This window comes from Megalops cyprinoides, chromosome 3, assembly GCF_013368585.1.
Source record: "Megalops cyprinoides isolate fMegCyp1 chromosome 3, fMegCyp1.pri, whole genome shotgun sequence".
In the NCBI taxonomy this organism is placed as follows: domain Eukaryota; kingdom Metazoa; phylum Chordata; class Actinopteri; order Elopiformes; family Megalopidae; genus Megalops; species Megalops cyprinoides.
Genome location: NC_050585.1, coordinates 40,708,746 through 40,729,168, shown reverse-complemented (window position 1 = coordinate 40,729,168; position 20,423 = coordinate 40,708,746). Strand labels below are relative to the sequence as shown.

At 43.3% G+C, this 20,423-nt stretch overlaps 1 protein-coding gene across 3 annotated transcripts in view; it reads right to left on the bottom strand.

Moving 5' to 3' along the window:
• LOC118775761 (glutamate receptor 1-like) overlaps positions 1-10,727 on the bottom strand; it is a 65,721-nt gene extending 54,994 nt beyond the window's left edge. For all 3 annotated transcript variants that reach the window (XM_036525838.1, XM_036525839.1, XM_036525840.1), the window contains exons 1-2: positions 10,299-10,727; positions 9,918-10,052 (exon numbers count right to left, since the gene is read on the bottom strand). In XM_036525838.1, the coding sequence (XP_036381731.1) occupies positions 9,918-10,052; positions 10,299-10,380 (217 nt within the window). In that variant the 5' untranslated portion in view covers positions 10,381-10,727. The remainder of the gene's footprint in view (positions 1-9,917; positions 10,053-10,298) is intronic.
• Positions 10,728-20,423: the final 9,696 nt, after the last annotated feature.

Below are 20,423 nucleotides of genomic sequence, written 5' to 3'. Positions count from 1 at the left end.
AGAGCAACTTCCAGCACAAGAACAGAAGTGTGTCCATTTCAGCTGAATGAACAACAGTGTCAGACCAGCCTAACAACACTCCCAAACCAGTGAGTGTGAGCACTCAAGCGCTACCACAACTTGTGCAACACGACTAGACAAAGGTATGGTACCATACCTCACAGTCACAGCAAGCTTCCTGATTTTTTCTTTTCCTGTCTTGAATGGAATATGGAATGTGAATACATATTTTTGAATTGAAGTTTTAGGGAAATACAATAGCATGTTTATTTGACTTCTTCATAGAGCAGTCACAGTAGTAAGGGCACGATACTAAATGTCACTGAAGGACTGGATCACATGACCGCCTCAGGTCACTCCATGTCAGATCAGCCCAAATCAGAAAGATTTCAACATTGCCGACAGACAGAACTCCACCGCACCACCACGGAGGCGGTCGGAGGCCATCTGACTGGATCTGACCGAGTCGCCGAGGACAACGCTGACACACGGGTCCTTCTGCAACCGTCAGCTACAGAGTGTGGCCCTCCGCAATCGTGACCCTGCCAGTCCATCTGCTCACATCCCCGTGTGCCAGTCAAACAGCTTATCTTATCTTATCTGAGCTTATCTCGTCTCGGTATCGCACTAATCAAACAATCCGGTGAATGGTCCGTTAGAAACGATTAATTTTTATGAGTGCTTGCATCGGATCACTTCCCTACTGATCCTGAGTATTTATCGTCCGCTCGCTGAAAGAGGCCATCGCTGGCCGCCATGAATAAACATTCCAGTGACAACGAAGATGCTGAAACGAGCTTGGGTAATTGGCGGACGGAGCATTATTTAATTATTAGCATGCAGGCATGGGTGGGCGTGCTGAATGAGCTTCTGGATGAAATTTTTTGATCAATAAGTCTGCAGGGTATCTTTGACATTTCTGAAAACAGCTGGGTCTCTTTCCTTCAGGAGGCTGATGCTCATTCCTGTAGGCCGGCTCTGCAACGGCTCCCCTGCCGAGCTAAAATGTCCTCCGCCTCTTTTATTGCGGTTTCTTTTTCCTCTACAGGGCTGCTCAATCATGCCCATCTCATCTTATCTGGTCTGTTTTCTTGCCATGGAGTGTTTTTTTTGAGAGTAGAGTTGCTGAAGAACACAGGGGTGCCCAGGAGACCCCACAGTCTTGGGGAATATGTTCTGGAGATCCTTGCAAGTGCAGGACTTCAGGAACTCTGTACGGTACAAGTAAGAGACTGACCTGGCAGTGTGGTATAGTGGTATGGTGCAGGGCTTGTAATCAAAAGGTTGCTTGTTCAGTTCCCTGCTGGGGCACTGCTGATATACCCTTGGTCAAGGTACTTATATCAAAATTAAAGATCCAGCTGTATTAATGGATAACATGTAAAAATGGTAACCTATGTTACCCTGGATAAGAGCATCTGATTAATGACAGTGATGTAATGTAATGTAAGAGAAGAGCGCAAAGGGAATTTGTTCCAGACACCAAAAATATATACCATAGTGTCATAATTCAATATGCAGATGACTAACATGTGCATTTATAATTCTGATAATACCTGCAATATTTAAAACAGTCTATTCTGATAATTAAGGCTGAAGCAGGGAACAGTGAGTGCTGCCTGGCACCAATGAATGGCAGAGGCATGAATGGTGAGTCTATCCAGCAATGTCATTCGTTGAGATGAGCAGAAAGAACAGGGCAGACACTGCCATTGGCCTCAGGTCTGCCCTGGCATAGAGCAGTTCTGGAATCTGAAGCATATGATCGGCAGGTTGCCAAAGTCATGATTACATCTGTTATTCTATTTTACTTGGATTGCAGATCTGATCTATTATTCTGACTTTACTCTGTGTGGATCTTTTTTGTTTTGTCTACTTATGCGCTCATCTTTATCCAGGGTAACTCACTATTCACAAGTCAGTGCAATTATACATAATATAGGAGAAAGATCTTGAACAGAAATTGTACATTATGGTCATCAGAAGTTAAGTTACAAGTTACAAGTTAAAAGTTATTTACAATCCTGTATAAATCCTGGCATTTTTTGAAGATTCTAGTGAAAGACAAGAATACAGCTGCAAGGGGGAAAATACGTAATTGTCACAGACATTGAAGAAAAAATGGTCCAAATTATTAGAGAGAAACAGAAACCAAGTAAACTTGAGAGCATGAAATGGGATCTGAATGGAAGAAATGGTAGAATCAGAGTTGACAGTGTCTGTTTACAGAGGGAAATGATGGCGGGTGATGAGACACAGTACTGATAATCCGCCATGCCTCAGTTCTTATTTCCTGATCTTGCTTCATGTTCTCTTTCTGTTTGAGTAAGTTACAGCTGGTAGCCAAAGGGCAGCATATTTTACCCCTCCTAGATTTAAAATTGAGAACAACAATGGCTGCGGGGGTTGAACAAGAGCCCCAACACGAGTTTGCTTTAACCTGACCTAAAACACACTAGAAGTGCTCTGCGCTGTATCTCGTGGTGACAGACACGGCCATGAGGAACGCCGGGCAGCTGACGCTGGACGGGGTGAGAGGGAAGGGGTATCTGGGGCCATTTGAACCCCCCCCGGGGATGTTCCAAAAACCCCTGGCAGGGTCCGTCTGTTCTGGCCAGCACGGCCGTGCCTGGGACCGTGACAGAGGGAGTTTCGGAGGGCCCGTCAGTCTGGCCCAGCCCAACCTCGCTAGCCTTGTCATGGCTGAGGCCCTGCGGTTACAGAGCTGTTATAGGGCCAGCCACTTTGGAGCCACACATTCACTGCTGTATCCTTGACTTGGACTAGAATCCGGGCTTCTGCCATCATAAACCCTTTTACGCCCGGTGATCTTTGTAAAACTGTCATGCCACAGTAACATGCCATATAGAGAGGGCACCACTCAGGCAGCAGGTTTGTGAGCAGGTGGCTGCAGGGCCGAATCTCAGAAGAGGTAATGCAGGTAAGTCTGTGACATATGTGATCTGCAGCTGGGATCTGCAGTGGGATTTGTTATATCCCTTGAGGTGGAGGGCGTCTGGGTAGGGCCTCCCCCTCACCATGCTATAATATAGGTGTGCGTTTGAGTTACATATTCTTGCCAGTCATAATGCTGGATTGCTCCGGAAACCCATGACCACGACATTCCGAGGGATTTTTTTCCATTATTCTACTGAGTCACAACATTCCAAAGAGACCCCTAGTCCACAGCACCAACACTAAACACTGAGTGTTACTGAACGCTAGAGACTCGAAAGCCTCGCAAGACAGTTTCAGGACTGCCATGAATAAGGGGCACATTGCTGCAGGCATTACTGCATGATTGCATTTGACAAAGCATGATAAAAAAAATAGTAGTGTAAGAAATCATGTGATACATATCACTGAGTGCACAAACTCCTGGGCAGATACTTAGTCCTCCAACAAGACCCCACTGAACCCTTCCACACACACACACGTACACACACACACACAGACACACACACACACACACATACACACACACACAAATATGACCCATGCTGCCCTTGGGTAACAGTTAAGAAAAAACAGTTCATGGTGTTGCATTCCTCGCTACTAAGCTATGTCCTCTGACTAAAGCCTGCACATCACAGCTACCTGTCTGCATGCGATTCCTCAGTGGTGTTGTGCGCTTGCATTTGATTGACAGTTTTCATAATCAATTCATTTGCATTGCCATCTGCACATAAACAACAGGGGGAAAATCCTACACCGAGACATGCATAAATCAAAGCATTTGAGTTATTTCACTCGCTTTGGGTTAGGAATATTAAAAAATTTCGAACTGCAATACTGACTAAATCTTAAGTAAACCACAAAATTGCTTTGTAATAACAAGCTGATTCAAAACTACCACGTACTAGCTGTTGTTGATAACACAAACTGTACAACTAAGCACACTGTTAGTTACAACTCGGCTAGTATGTTATACACTTATTACACTGGTAGAAGCTCAGCCTCTTTTTGTCTGTCTGAATTGCAGGCCTTCTCTCCCTATTTTGCACGTTTGTCCTGTTGAAATTGTCGCTAACCAACCCACATGCCTCCAAACCATGATGACCCTCCGTTCAACTCCTCTGCATTCCAAAAGGCACATCCCTAAAACGGGACACATCACCCACAGTCTCCACCAATCAGCTTTCAGTCAGCTACAGGCTCCTGAGTCGACTGACCTGGGGGGACAAAGATTAAATTAATATATCCGACCCCCCACACTCTACTTAAACCCAACCCCTGCCCCCATCCCTTGCCCCCCCGCCAATCCCCCCTCCTCCACAGCCCCCTCCCAGCCCCCCCCGCCACACCCAAAGTTAGATCAGCCTTTCTTTTCCAGACAGCTTCCTCCCGGCACTGCCCTTGTTCCTGGTGGCTAATAATTGCAAGCTAATGAGATACCTGTCACATATCATCAGCGCTGAAGCCCCTAGAGCAGCCCATGTCCCACAAGGCCGCAGTGCTGGGCCGATGACAAAACCCATGTTTGACAGCACCTGATTTTTAAAAAGTCTCGGCGCTGGTGGCCATTGCTCCAGGGACTGCAGCTGATCTCCACATTCACTGCAGTACACAATGTGGCCTGCAGATCGCAGTGTAGAGCACAGATAGGCCAAAGGGGATTCACAGTGATGTTTGCAGTGAGGGGCCTATCATTTTTCCATTTTAGAGTGCTGTCCACGGCTGTGAGTATTCGGATACAGTGAAAGTCAGTAGCAAGCACTCCAAGGGGCTCCAGCCAGCCGTTGAGGAAGAGCAATAAAACGGTGTTCGTTTCTCTCTCCCTTGGCACTGAGATTAATCTGAGCTGCCTCAGCGGGGCTACTGCACGCAAGACTGATTGACAACCCTGATATTCCTGGCCTGGCTGACTGTCACAATAAGGGAATTGTGTGTGTGTGTGTGTGTGTGTGTGTGTGTGTATCTGTGTTTGTGTGAATGAGATTAATTAACTGCAGTCATCATCACATGACGTGTTGACACATATACGTGCATTTGTTTGTTTGAGCATATGTGTGTGTGTGTGTGTGTGTGTGTGTGTGTGTGTGTGAGTGTGTTTATCTGTGTGTGTGAGAGAGAAGCTGACTGAAATCGCCAGTGTATCATAAACAGGCAGGAGGAAGACAGGAATCCAGATGACGGCTCCCCCTGCCACTGCTGTTGTTTTGCCCTGAGTAAGATCCTGACCCTGCTGCAGATAGAGGCCCAGCAATACGCTAATGAATATTAAGCTGAACTTCCCCCTGAGTGTGTCACTGGATACACGGTAACAAAGCACTCTTTGATAATGATGCCAAAATGAAGCACTATTACTGTAGATCTGAGTGCTACCTGACTTGCCCTCTTTCTCTCCGAGCCGGAACCCATCCATACGGAAAACACCTGAGCTGATGAAGTCTGTTTGGGGACACAGGAGGGGAGCAGCCGGCTCAGGCTGGAGATGATCCAGACCACCGACCCTCGTTTCTCCGCGCAGACAATCCCCGGCTCCGCGCGGTAATGGAACAATGATAAGTTAACGGCTCATTAATCTCGTAATTGAAAGTGCGAGAAAAACCCGAGCTCAAACAGCCAGTGGGGCTCAGCTGCCACTCCAGCAATCTGCCACACGGATCTGAACCAGGACAAACACGCCGATAATGGCCTCCCTCATTACAAAGCCCGCTGGCGTGCATGAAACAGCGCTGAGGGGGGCATGGGAGCCATCCTTAAAAGATATGGGAAAGTGGAGGGTGAAGTGGGGGGGGGGGGGGGGGGGGGTTGGGGGGGGTTGGTCACCAGACAATTATCAGCTCAGGATTACCCAAATGATTATCTCAAGATCTCAAGACACACACAACTCGGGGAGTTAGAATATTACTGAAATGATTAACTTGCAGATCTGAAGACGCATGACTCAGGATTTCAATTTAAATGCTTTGCTGGGATATCAGAGACCAGGGGATTGGGATCTTAATTAAAGGAAGCTGATAATACAGCAGAGAGCATGTGAGGCAGTGAGGCCTCCACTTCCATTCTCTTTTTTTTGTTGGGACGTGTACTATGACACGTAACTTTTATGGAAGCTTCACTGGTAGTCTGTCCATGGTAAGAAGTTCATTTTTTTACTTATGAATTGGAGGAAAACCTGCCAGTTAAGCATTTGGAAGACTTTCCCACCTTACTGGGTGAGAGCTTTTCTTAATGCCATGCATAGAGAAGCAGCAAGTGATGTCCTAACTCCACCTAAATGACACCATGAGAAGAAAGATATTATAAGGATTAAGTAGCTGTACATTCCTTTGTATATAGATATGTTATGCTTCAAATAGCAATACCAATAAAAAAATGTACTCTAAATAGCTCAAATTATTATAGTGGTGACATTATCATTATCATTATTATTATCATTATATTAAATGGTAATGATAATGACAATTGGGATCACTTTCTGAGCTGTTTTTATACTGCATTCCAAATATGACCTACGGCTATCTCATAAGTGCTATTTAAAATTAATCATAACAATGCAGACATTCTGACAGAAATAAAGCACTTGAGTACAAGAACAGTGCTGACAAGGATTTTGAACAAAAAACCCTTTCTGGTATTAATGCATCTGTTACTGAAAGTTAAGGGAAGAGTGTCATTACAGTTACACAGAACACATGCTGCACTAAAGGGTATATTACATTACTTTCATCTTCACTGCTCAGTTGAGGTGTGGACTGTGGATAGGCCATCTTTCAAACTTCTATTCCTGCATACGTCTATATATTTATACATAGAGTCGTCGATTTGAAATGTAAACAGTCATAATGGATCCACCGCATGCTGCAGTACCATTGTGGTAATCTATACGATGCCACTTGTCCCATCTGTTGGTGCAAATCTCAGACACACCTGAGCTCCTACAGCCCTGATCCTTCCTCTACTTCACATCAGGATCAACGTCGCCCTCTAATGGCTGAGTGTGCAGGAGGCAGGCCAGAATGGGAAACATCAACCTGCCGCATATGTGCCCGAAGGGATGTGAAGACTCCGGGCACTGGGTGTGACGCTGAGCCATGCCATACCATTAACCCACCCCATACATTAACCCGTAGATTTACCCCAGACTACTGCTTTAACGTCTTACCCCAAACCATGACCCTAAAGTTTCACTACTGCGTGGCAGTACTCAAATCTATAGTTCCACATCATTGCACCACACCATTGCTCTGTACGATTACCTTGCCAGGTATTACGGTTACCATTACCATCACTATATAACCTCACCCCAAGCTCCCTCCCCACACACCATCCTCCTGCATCCTCGCCCTCAACCTCACCCCCCTCCCACCTCCAACCCCACCACCACAGCATACCAACAGCCTCCCACTGCAACAGGGAACAGCCCAGGTAGACCAGGGGCACTGTAAACACAGTCTGTCTCTCTCTCTTTCTCTCCTCAGTTCTGTGCTTGCCTAGAGGATGCACATTTTTATATGTTTGTGTTTCTTGGCGCTGCCCTTGTGTGTGTGTGTGTGTCTGTGTGTGTGTGTGTGTGTGTGTGTGTGAGAGAGAGAGAGAGAGAGAGAGAGAGAGAGAGGGAGAATGAAAGAGAGATTGCAAGAGCAAGAGATTGTTATTATGTTTCTGGAAGGTATGCTGTTATGCATTTGTTACACATGACATTACAAGCTTCACTTCCTCCTGAAGAGAGACACTGGTGAAGACACCCTAAGCTGCAGGCCAGACATCATGGGTTATCCTGGGTGACTTCAGTCAGCCTGGTGGATAGCCTACATATTCCTTTTTGTTGTGATTCACACTACAGCCTGTATTATAGTTTGGCTATTACAGGATCATGTACTCGACAAGGGCCTCTGGCCTTTATAGAGGTTTGATACCAAAGAATAAAAGTCACAGATGCAGGGGAAACCATCTGACTGACAGAATTTGTAAGGTCAGTACGGCAGTGTTGTAATCAGCAGTCACGTTTTTTTTTTTTTTTTTGCAATGCAGTGATTTTGATTTGATTCTGATACTTTACAGCCTTTGAACTAAATACAGTGCATCAACATAATTGTTCACCATACACTTCTTGCCCCTTCACTTCTCTACGGCAAACCATCAGCTATCAGCTGTCATCAGCAAGGCCGTAGTGTACACTTAGACGCAGCGGTGGAGTTTTTCCTCAGTTGCTTTAAAAGATGTTCGTCGTTGTCTACATGTGCCGCTAATCATTAATTAGCCTTCGTGGTTAATTACAGAGCTACAGCGTATGATGTATTACAAAACGGCAGAGTTCTTTAGAGACCAACGCGTCCGTGGTGGGAGGAATAATTTAAAGTTCGTGTAGTTATTTATTTATTACAGCTTTATGGTGAGGTTAACGCACACGGGACCTCCTCACTTTCTGAAACATCTGTGGTCGTATTATAGCTCAGCAAAGCGCAGGACGGAAATAAAAGACCACACTGAATAATTCTACGCATAAGCTTTATTATTATTATTATTATTATTATTATTATTATTATTATTATTATTATCATCTTCATTATTATTATTGTTATTATTAGTGTTGTTGTTGTTATGTCATTAAAGCCAAACTGTTATCGCCCTGTAAACTGAACTGTCCTGTTGGTAACAACTGACCTGGCAGCTTGAGAGGACACGATTACAGGTGTTACAACTAACATCTCTTCGCAGTCACGGAGAGGATGTGTTGCGTGTGTGGTGTCAGTTCACGTTGTCCTCTGCGAATTTTTAGGCATCATTGCGCGGACAGGAAGTACGCGAGAAGAGTGTATAAGCCTCTGCTGGGTTTCGCGCTTGGGACGCGCGCCCATCGACGAAAAACACTTTCTGCATTTTCTGTTGTTGTTGTATTTACTGTAAATGCATTTTCACGATACTTTGCAAAATTGAAAAAATAATAATAATAACGAATGTTTGATGGCTGCGTTATTTACAGGTAAAATGAATATTATTTATTCAAATAGGTTATGGCTTCATGTGTTATCGGCTGCGTCTTTAAACGTGACACTCAGCATGGCTTGCGCAACCCTAACGCGGCTCTTTAGCAGTAGGGCATCTCCCGAAACTCTATCATATACTGCATGCCACTCTTCAAAGCAACAAAGCAATTTCCAGAGTAGGGTGTACGACAATGCCAAAATCTTCTGAGACACCATCGGTTTATAGCCGTTTTCAGTTTCAATTTGTCGGTAATTTTACGATGAATTAAAGATGTGTGTAATACACTGCACTGGAGTTTAAAAACTGGTGAAGTCTGAGCAAAATTCCATTTCATCAGGGTAACGATTATTGCGGCACATATGATTCAGACCTTCGTGCGTTCGGGTTAATAGAATAGGGATTATCAGAGTTAAGCAAATCGAATACACATTACTGATGGTCTGGAACTATAGCAACCAGTTGTGTGCATGATATGATCGGTATCGGGGGCGTATTTATTGTTCCAGTGGCAAAGCCTCAGAGTCGATCGTGGTTTGTGAACAAAGACCATGCTCCTGAAGGATATGGGCTAAAAGCACAGCGGTAACAAAATGGGGTTAAATCAACGGGGCTGACAACGCGACAAAATGCGCCAAATGTCCGTCAGACTTTCATCTGAACAATTCTTCCTCGTGAAAGGGAAAATATCACTGTGCGTAAATTTCTCTGGTTAGTTTCTCAGCCCAGAGGTTGGACATGTCATATGCCCGCATAAGTACAGTTAACAGCCAGTGGACATAAACATACATTACAACCCAAAAATAGTCGCGGCTAGACGCTTTGCTCGCAAGTTAGGAAAAGCAACAGTTTACAATATCAACCGTGCATAGCCGCTGCGCTGTGCCGTGCGTTGCACATCAGTACTGGGGTCGAAAAAAAGTCTGGTCGACTATTTCCTGCAGTGCACACAGAGATCAAAAGAAGATAGTTCATGTACTTACAAGCATACGTCATTGCAAAGCTACTCCCGATTTCGACCATATCCACATGGGGCACCAGTTTGGGGATATCCTGATGGCGCGAGAGAGCAAACCGAAAAACCTCATATTCATGGGAGTCTGTGGGGAACAGTCCTCCTGCGAACGAAACAAAATCCATCATTTCACACAAACGCCGTCAAAACAGTCACAGGTCGCATCATCAGAGCTGTCCAGTTTAACCACGCAGCGTCAAATTCTGCCCCTCATCAAAACAACTGCAATAAATAAACATTTCTTTAACAGACTGAAATACTTTTATGCATGTGGTACACATACATGCGGCTGTTTGAAAAGAACACAGTAGACATTATGTGCATGCGGTGCAGATTTGCGCATACTCACCAATATTTATATTACTTGGGAAACTTGAACCTAAACACAGCCCCAGAAAACTGGTGCAGAGCAAGGCGAAGCTTCGCTGCATATCTCCTTTTGCATTGGCGAAAAAGAAAGAACCCAAATTCCAACCATAGATTTGTTCGAGGTTTGTTTCTGTTTTCCGCTCTCTTCCTTTGGCGCACTAGAAAACGCACCCTTTACAGTAGAGACAAACTGGATTAACGAAGCTCTTCGCGACACCCCTCTCCTCGCTCTCGGCTCACAGTTAATGCTAATATCCTTGGCTACTAAAGAACCGTTACTGCCAGCCCTACCTACGCTCCCAGGAGAGACGGAGACTCACGGGTGTCCGCATTATGCGCGAATCGGTGATCCAGTCGCAATGGTTTTCCACTTCTCAGCACGCTGTCACCGATCCGGACTTCCCCTTGACATCTCTGTTAAGACGATCTGAGCGTGAAACGCAACAAACCTGCAAGATGACAGCAGATTTGTGTTAACCCACGATGCTGGATGCGTCGTTTGGCTGAGCATACAGACCAAGAATATGATTGTTTCCGTTGCTTCAGTCAGTCCCGTTGGTTTGAGATTATTATAATTATTATTTACATTAAGTGATGACGATAAAAAATTGCATATCACAAATCTAAAAAAAAAACATCAGCTCAAATAATTAATGAAAGAGTTAATTTTATTATTTATTAATAAAAAAGTATTTTTTTATTATTATTTTACAGAGGAATGTGGCTGGTCAGTCTGGCTGAGTTAAGTGCTGAAACAGGTCGTGCTTCGTGTTGTGCTTCTTATCCTACGATCTGCACGTGCTAATACGACGAACTGCCCACATGATCCTCCACATCTCAATTACTGTTTCGCACCAGGGTACAGGTAACTTCTGTTTGAGTTCCAACGGCCAACAGCTCACACCTCACTGCTCAAATTCACACACAATGTGCTAACGAATTTCAGCCCTAGTGCTGCTGTCATCCAAAAACGCTTTTTTAACTGTCCCACAGGATGAGGAGGATGAGAGCAGGAATCTCACAATAACAGGCCTCAGGATGTTCTGTTCAAATGATTTTCTGTGACGAAGCCATAGCCCATGGCCAGCTCAGCACACTGAAAACCAATCCCTTTCATCCAGGTGATGGGATTACCTGGTACAGGTGACAATCAGTTCTTAGAGGAGTCCACCTTGCCTCCATCCCTGCTGATGTGACATAAATTTACCTCAGATATCCTAAAGCAGACCATTCCTTTTCAGATTTAAATAGACTCGAAGTAGACTTGTGTGGACACTGTTCCATTTCCTTTACTTAAATCTTAAGTGATTCCCACCCACCCCCACCCCACCCCTCCAAAAAATCAATTTAAATTTCATAGTCCAGTGTTACCTTTGTTTTTTCATGGACAATTGTTACTGATTCGTATTGATTCACATATGTAGCTGCAGGTTAGACCCACTCTAGACAGTCAAGTGATTGGCAAATTGAAGCAGTACCCTTTTTTCATTAGTTCATTAATCCACAGATTGAAGTGGCACTGTTTTTAACTGGTCTGCCCATCAAGACATGACTTGAGTAGCAAATCTAAAAAATGCTCCAAAATAGTCTTCAGATCTCATTTTTATTCATTACATTGGCACTGAGGACCTGAAATTAAGATCTCCTGTTTTTAAATCGAATAAACACTTCCATGCTAAAACCATGGCAGCATGCATCGGCTTACAGTTTCTGCAATAACCCCAGTCTATGAAATTAAATCTTGAGGCTACCGAGTGGTTCAGTCAGCTAATGTTAAGCCGTGTGGCCCGGGTATGATCCTAGCCATGTCATTATCTCACAATGACTGCATTATTGAAATGATTAGGGGTGGGTTTGTCTGCAGGGTTTCCTTGTCTCACCACTCTCAGACACCCTGCAACTGTTCAAGTACTTATGGGCTACTCAGATAACATAGATGGAGACACACCTATCCTCCAAAAAGCTATATGTCACAGCTGTCCCCGCGGCTATGCTTCTTGGTGATGAGAAAGGGACACTGGTACCAAGGGTGGAAGTCAGTTTTGTGAGATTGTGACCCAAAACAGAACTCAGTAGCCAGAGGGGCACACACACCATTGATCTGAAGGGACATTATTTTAGACAACAAACATTACAGGATATGGCTGGGTGGCATCAACATAATGCCTCAAAATGACACACTGTTCATTGTATCCAATCCAGGTGGATGTATATATGTATATAATGTATACTTGTGTGTATGTCTGTGTGTGTTTTGTGTGTTTGTATACTGTATGCATGTGTGCCTGTGTGTATATGTGCATCTATTTGTGCATGTGCACATGTGTGTGTGTGTATGTGTGTGTGTGTGTGCATGTGTCTGCTCTAAAAGCCACAGTAAGATGCATTCAGAGCAAAACACATTACGTACACAATGGATATCCTTTATGTTATGCATGATGAGGTAATGTTTCCAATCCATCCCATTTCAAAAGAGTGACTTTATTGGTTGATACAAACATGTACAGAAAGTCTCTGTGTCTGTTCTGTTATAGTTTTCCGTGTTGTTGATTTGTTTTCTTTTTTACAGGGTATACATTTTGTGCTGTACACACATAAACATAGACAAAGTGTGTGGATTTATGACTACTTGTTCAAATAAATAATAATTTGCACTCCCATATTATTGCCCCCACTCTCCTCTCTCAGAATTTCTAATGGAGCTTCATTATTTATTTTTAATTCTTCAGCAAGTGAATAACTCTGAAGCAGTAAAGGCTGCTGCTAAGAATAAGAAGACAAATGGATTTGATCTTTAACTACAGCATGGACTTGGTTAGGATTACAGATTATTTGGAGGGCAAATTGTGTTCGTTTTTCAAAGCATGAAGTACAAATAATAATGATAATTTGTAGGAGGGGGTTAAGGGCATTAATCTTCAATAGTGAATTATTGACAACAACCTGGTAGGACGTTGCATGCTTTACAGTTCAGCAAAATGGCTAATGATGTTTAACAAATAAGGTAACATTCCAATGTTGCATAGTTCCAATTACCTGCACTTCCCTCAGAGTGAGAGGCAACAAAGAGCAAAGAAGAACTCAAATTAAATTAAATTAAACTGAAAGTAAGTTATTTTTAGAACGGTGAGGTGAAGCTCTTATTAATGCAGATATAAGTATACATATATATAATAGGAATCTGTTCATTTAAAAAGAATAGCTAGCTTTAATTTTTAAATAACATCGTAAGCAATTGTTAGTAGGAGATTATAATTATTGGTATGCTGAAAGGTCAGTACAGCAACAACAATGGGGCGGCAGTGTAGCAAAGTGGTAAAGAGCAGGGCTCATAACCGAAAGGTTGCTCGTTCAATTCCCTGCTAAGGCACTGCTGCTGTACACCTGAGGAATAAAATACCCAGCTGTATAAATGGATATCATGCAAGAAGTTTAACTTATGGAAGTCACTCTGGGTAAGCGTGCTGCTAAATGACAATAATGTAATGTAATAATGTACCTTAACTAGCTGTGCTTACAGTTTTCGTTTTCAGAGCACAGGCTGTGGGACCAGGTGCACATGACGAGGCTTGAGGCCTGGAAGGAATCAACATCCATCCTTTACTCTGATTAAAAATTAAATGGAAGTGTCACATACATTCTTCACAAAAACACCTTGGTGAGCTCAGCAAGTGATGAGAAGAGCTATGTTTAGATCAAAGAGAATAATACTGACATTTTTTATTAGTCAGCTTTAAGGACAAATATGGACTCAGTCCAGATCTGCCTTCCAATGTGAGGCTAATGCATTCACAGCCATCATGCAAAACTATGGCACCACTTGGTTCACTCACTTCAATGCAGACAAATTGAATAAAACCACCCCATTACTTCCTCCCTCACAAGAAAAGATAAGCACTGCCTGTTATGTTAAACACTTGAGAAAGTACATCCTTTTGAATAATGCTCCTATAATGTGCAGTGTAAAGTCTGGAGCTTCCTCAGGAGAGGTCTTTCCTCATTGACTCTGAAGCCACAAGTATTGTTGTGGTGTCCTCTTTCAGCAATCCAGTGTGATTGGTTGCTGTGGCTCGGTCTTGCTCTGTGGACGCCAGTGAGTTGGATGATTGGAATCGCAGAATTCCCTCTGCTATTTCAATGAGAACACCCGTGGAAGAACAGGGAAGACCACCCTTTGAGCAATCTTATAATCTGTAAAAAAAAAAAAAAGAAAAGATCTGAAGCAATTTCTTTGATCTGCACTCTGTTCCTGGAAAGCAGGGAGTTTTTTTTTATCATCGTCCTGCTGATTAAAAGTTACCCACACACACATCATTGCTAAAAGTAATTAAGGCTGAGGGGAGTTTTGTAATTTATCCAGCTGGGAGACAAGGAAATTACATAAGAGCCTCACAGTGTTGGATTTTGAGCATGGCGTGAATAGTACCTTGTTAGGTCAAGTGTTTATGTAACTTACATGCATTGCACAGGGCCACAAATACTGCCTCAGCAGCAAAGAATATCCTACTTAAAGAGTTCAAGAGGGAAAGCACCCGTTCCCATGGTAATGAGGCAACAGAGGCGTACACTGAGAATGTGTCTTTTGGGACTTGGTTACAGTGGTTGGCACAGCTGATTCAGAACATAAAATGAATAAATAAGTGTGTTATCATTAATAATGCATTGATACTCTAAATTAAATAACTGAGGTCCATTTGAGGGTGTATTTCTTAAAGGCTACTGTAACCAGTATCTTCTGCGTGTAATCAGCCATGTGGCAGAGCACAATTTAAATGAGGAAAAAGGCCTACATAATAGACAGGGATAAGGAGCAGCCAGTGCAGTCTCAACCTTGCTTTAAAGATGCTAATGATGCTGTCTCTTCAGTACTAATGACCCATTAGACACAGTGACATAACCCAGTGTGGAACGAGCGGGAATGACTCATTTCAGGCAAGCGGGTCTTTTAGCAGAGCAGCTGTTTCGGGCGTCGCAGGGAACCGTGCAGCACTACTGGGAGCAGGAAATGTTGAGAACTAAGCCCTTTTCAGAGACTTTTCATGTGGGTCTCAGTTCGTTTTCATTTGACTTTGCAGCCCCCTCCCCATGCAAGATTCAGTGTTGATCCTGTTCTTCAGATGAGTGGTAGGTTGATTAACAGCGTGAGCTCTATCACCTGACTGGCAGGAGCCCTGGTGACAGGAAGTGCACTTTACATTATGACATCACTGTCTGGGCTGGATGTCTGAGTTCTCTGTCTCCTGAGGTCCATACCAGGGTCTTTTATCTTTCTGGGCTTAGTCATTTATACCTAGAGGCTGTGCTTTCTGTGATCTGGAGTGTATTACATTACCTTACATTGCATTCATTGTCATTTAGCAGATGCTCTTACGCGGAGTTACTTACCCAGTGTGTCTAATAAAACAGCATGAAAAGTTGCACAAGCAGGACACCACTAACCACACATCAACAAGCATCAGTGCCGAAAATAGTGCTGAGATCACAAATGCATGCCTGGATTGCCATGTAAGTGTAAAGCAATATGTATGAGTAAAGGACCATACCATGCCAGATATAATGTATTATTAGTATTGTTGTTGTTGTTGTTTGAATGTTGTGTGAAAGATCTTGTGTCTGGGTTTGTCAGGTCAACCTCATTTTGGGAAGCAGAGGTAAGGTGATGCTTGAGCTCAGCTTCTAAAGTGCAACCCACTCCTGAAGTGATGTTCTGCAAACTGGGTGCTCTCCCCAGGACACTGGCCTGGACATGTGCCCTGAATATGGGAGGGGCTGGGAAAGGATATGCCTAAAAAGCGGTGTCTTCTAATTGTTGTTAGCTTTCGCTCTCTGCCCTTGGATTAGAAGAACCGTTAGTTCTTCTAATTTGTTAAAATCTCTATTTGGAAATATTGGCACAAAGACCTTGGCCTGCATTCATTTTCATAATCTGAAAATGCACCCTTAGGTCTCTGCAAGTCTTTATTTATTCTTGATGATGATGATGATGATAATAATGATAATAATAATAATAATAATAATAATGCAAAAAAATTGATTTCTATCACAGGGGTGACAACGACAATAAGAATATAAGTATAGTACTGCCAGTAGCACAATGACTGTGCATAAAGATGAAGACAGCACTAAAATACAAGCTTGCAACAGGTACTGCCTTAGTGTACGCATAGTGTGTAATGGTAATGCATGAGAGGAACACACCAGCATCATGCAGAAAGGCATAAAAACCACGGGCCGTCACGCAACCAAGGTCACCCTGCGTGTTTTCTCAGTGTGGTCCTCAGCTGCCTCACCCCAACTGTAGCACTTGTTAGGCTCGCTTAGCTCAGTCCATGCTTGGTCCGTTAGGGCTAAATGTGAAGGACATAAATGGGGAAGGGAAACAGGAGCATGGCACCATAGCTGATGACAGTTAAAGAAAAAAGAGGTCTTGATTTACTTATTTATTTATTTTTTGGAAGGGGCTGATTAAAGTACATCCTGGTACTATCTTGTGTTCTTTCAATTAATCAGCTCTTTTGATTAATTACTAACCCTCACAAATGAAACTCCCAAAAGGAGCATGTGCTCATAGGAACCACTCTTTTGATCTTGGTATGCGCACATGATGTTCCACAAAATTAAAAAGCATACACAAAGGTAAAGCTGAGATGTGATCTGGGGTGTTTGTGATCCTAAGCGGATAGTTACAGTTTAGTGCATCATTCACCATGATTTTGGCGGTGTCCTGCGACACAAACACATTTTTACCGCAAGGCCAAATGCTTAAATATTAAACAAATGAATAATGGAGGAAACCCTCAGTGCCGCTGACATTAGCAGGCGTGGGCTACGGCCACACGCTGGTTAGCGGCGCGCTCTGAGCGTTGCCTTATTTTTGCCCTTTAGATTTTTTCCACCCTCGTTCCTGGCTGAATGTGATGGGGCGTGGCTGAATCTCCGGCGCTTAAAGGTAGCGTTCGTGCCCCACGTGTTCCTAAAAGCTTTTTCGCTTCTTTCTACGAACAGAGCGTGGGGGCAAAACACCACTGTTTGTCTCCTCTCTAAGAAGGCAGTGGATGAAATCTTATCATTACAACAAAAAGCAAGTGTGCGGTGCATACAAGCCCCTTCCTCTCATGCTAATTTTGCCACTGCACCGCGGCTGTCATATCCTGTTATCGCTGAAGGCGAGAGAAGAAGCGAGTGTTTGGCTCCCAAAGTGTTGGAAAAGCAAGCAGTTTTTTTTTTTAGGAAGGGGATGACGAGGAATAAAAATTAGACTGACAAATTGGTCTGTGCAAGGACCGGCTGCATCGGCTTCTCCTCTGCATAGCTGCTGGAGACAGGCACAGAGAAGCGGAAAACGGAGCGAGGGAGAGAGAGAGAGAGAGAGAGAGAGAGAGAGAGAGAGAAAGAGAAAGAGAAAGAGAGAGAGAGAGAGAGAGGGTGCATCTTTATGCAACATGTCCTTGACAATATTGCATTTTACCATCTATTTAAGACAAGATAAGAAATATCTTATCCTCGAAGTAACCCTTTTCAGGAGCAACCTACATCTAGCAGCTTACATTTAACACTATATTTGTCATACACCCGGATATTCAGTAAGGTAAATTGGGTGCTGGTCATAACGTGGGCACAGCAGATGTGCCCCAACCAGGATTTTAGCTTTCAACCTCTAGATTAAATATGCTACATTCCCACTTAAATTAAAATTAGAGTCTACCCTCATTAATCAGTAGGCCTCATACAGCACACAAAAGGCAGAAACATGACAACAAATAAAAATTGTACCCCCCTTAGTGCAGAGAACAGATAATTCAGTGATATGAAATGAAACATTAATGGAACATAATGCTTCTGTGTGTTGCTTGGTTACATCTTGTTCAGTTTAAAAAAAGAAAAATGAAATACTAAAAACAAAGCAATAAGAGATATTCTTTAGACTTTCCAATGGCCTTCTTTCTGAAATATTCTGTTGTCCCATAATGTTCTGGAGTTCTATAATCTTCCAGAGTTCCACAATATTCCAGAGTTACCCCCAATCCTGATGTTTTGTACTTCACTGCATTTTGCATTTTCAGAGCATGTCAGATCTGCTAATCACCCTTTTCCCATGCAGCCTCTCTTTCACCAAGCATTTCCTCTTGTTACTTAGCAAGCTGCACCCAGCGGTGTATACGCTACTACATAATATTGTATTAGTTATCTGCCAATATCCTAATGCAATTCCACACTGCAGACAATTGATTGCAAATTAATGAGGAAATTGTGTAGAGCTGTAATTAAGGAACTAACCTCGTGATCAGAATATAGCAGGTTTGAATCTCAGCAAGCTGTTGTACCTTGCATCAAGGTATCTAATCTTTAAAGTGTCTATGAGGCAAATAACTAACAAAATAAATGAAGGACTGTATAGCTGTATGTGCACCGCCACGTCTCCAGAGTGCTCCGTAACTCGTCATACCCTATGAAAGAGTGGAAATATTAGAGTTAAGTTTATCTGATGTAGAAGAAAGCATGCTGGTTCCTTATTACCACCATATCCCAGCATATTCCTGCAGCTCTGCATCTCACCCACTATAAAATTGCCTCTCCATCCCACTGTTGCAGCGGCAGTAACACAGATTGATGGAGCCGATACTCTACTGATTCTCTGCAGGTACCTTTCGCCACCAGCACAATGGCAAGACAAATTTGACTAATTATGATCTCCCGGCTGAGGATGAGCCCCTGCTGGGACGAGAGAAGATGTGCCAATACTTCGGAAGCTCACGGGGGGGAGCGCACGGAGCAGGGGATTCTGGGAAACTGAGAGGACAGCGGACAGGAAATGATCCGATGCGCGTGCCGCGCTGCACATGTCACACATGCCTCCTTATTAGCGAACGTGTGAAACTCCTGGTCTGAGTGTACTGGAACTCACAGCACCTTTAGGCACTCAGGGTCTCCACTAGCAGGGTAAGGGGATGCTGTACTTCTCAGTCCAGATCCTGGTGATGCACTGTGTGCAGCTTTAGCTGATCTCAGTTAATCAAGTTTGAAAGAAGTGTTAATTGAATATTGATCTCCTCACCTTGGCTGATGTATGGAGTTCTGGGGCAGACTAGATACTGTGTCACACAGATAGGGTGCTACACACAGGTGATTGGGTCACCGGGGGAGGGTCACCGTAACACACTTGATGAGAGATGCTGTAAAAATGCGATTTGTCACACTATAATAAGGATCTGGGTTGGACATCTCTTGGAAATTAACTGCCAGAAGGCCTTTGTGGATAAAAAACAGAAGTGTGGTTAGGTGGTATGGTGGTGCTTGTAGGATGAAAGTGAAGGTAATTATCAACTCATTTTTGTTCATTTCTGTCCATGAACCAGTTAGTAAGAGAGAATATTATATTGAAGGTGTTTCATTAATATGAATGGGTTGGTCAGTTACTTGCTATAGGGGCACAAACAATTCATTAAATAACTAATGATATTTAATCAGCTGAGACAGATGTTGTAAAGGTAAAGACTTAAAGCTAAACAATATAAGTTCAGGGGAAAAAAATCCATTATCTTTTCTGCAGATGACAAAAATGCCTCAGACAGCACTTACATTTTTGAAACCTGTTGAGAAATGTAAAATGCAGATAGGGTTTCAAATGATGGCTCATTTAAACCTAATTTAATTAAGAGCTGGGAGTCATAGCATACGCTGTGGGTTTCTGGGACCTGGGGTGAGAATCACTGGTAGAATGAAAAGTTATGATGAAATAAAGGGAACTCTCATGACTCCTGGCTCACAGCCCCTTTCCCCATTGGTGGGTTGCAATTGGTCAGCAGCAGCCAATCGCAGAGACTGTACAATGTGAGAACCAGACTTGGACCCTTTATCCTGTTCCTTCCTGTAAACCGGACTGTAAAAGAGAAGAAGAAAGGAGAGAGAGAATCACCTTCTAAAGTTTGTAGCCTGTTCCTTCATTTTACTGGACTGCAAAAATATGTGTGGGGGCATATGAGTGTGTGGGAATCTTTATATGTGTGTCTGTGTATGTGGTGGTGGGAGTGTCATGGGGTGTTGGAGGTAGGGGACAACTGACAGCGGAAAAGACTCTATAGCCTTCTACCCTGTCCCCTTCCAT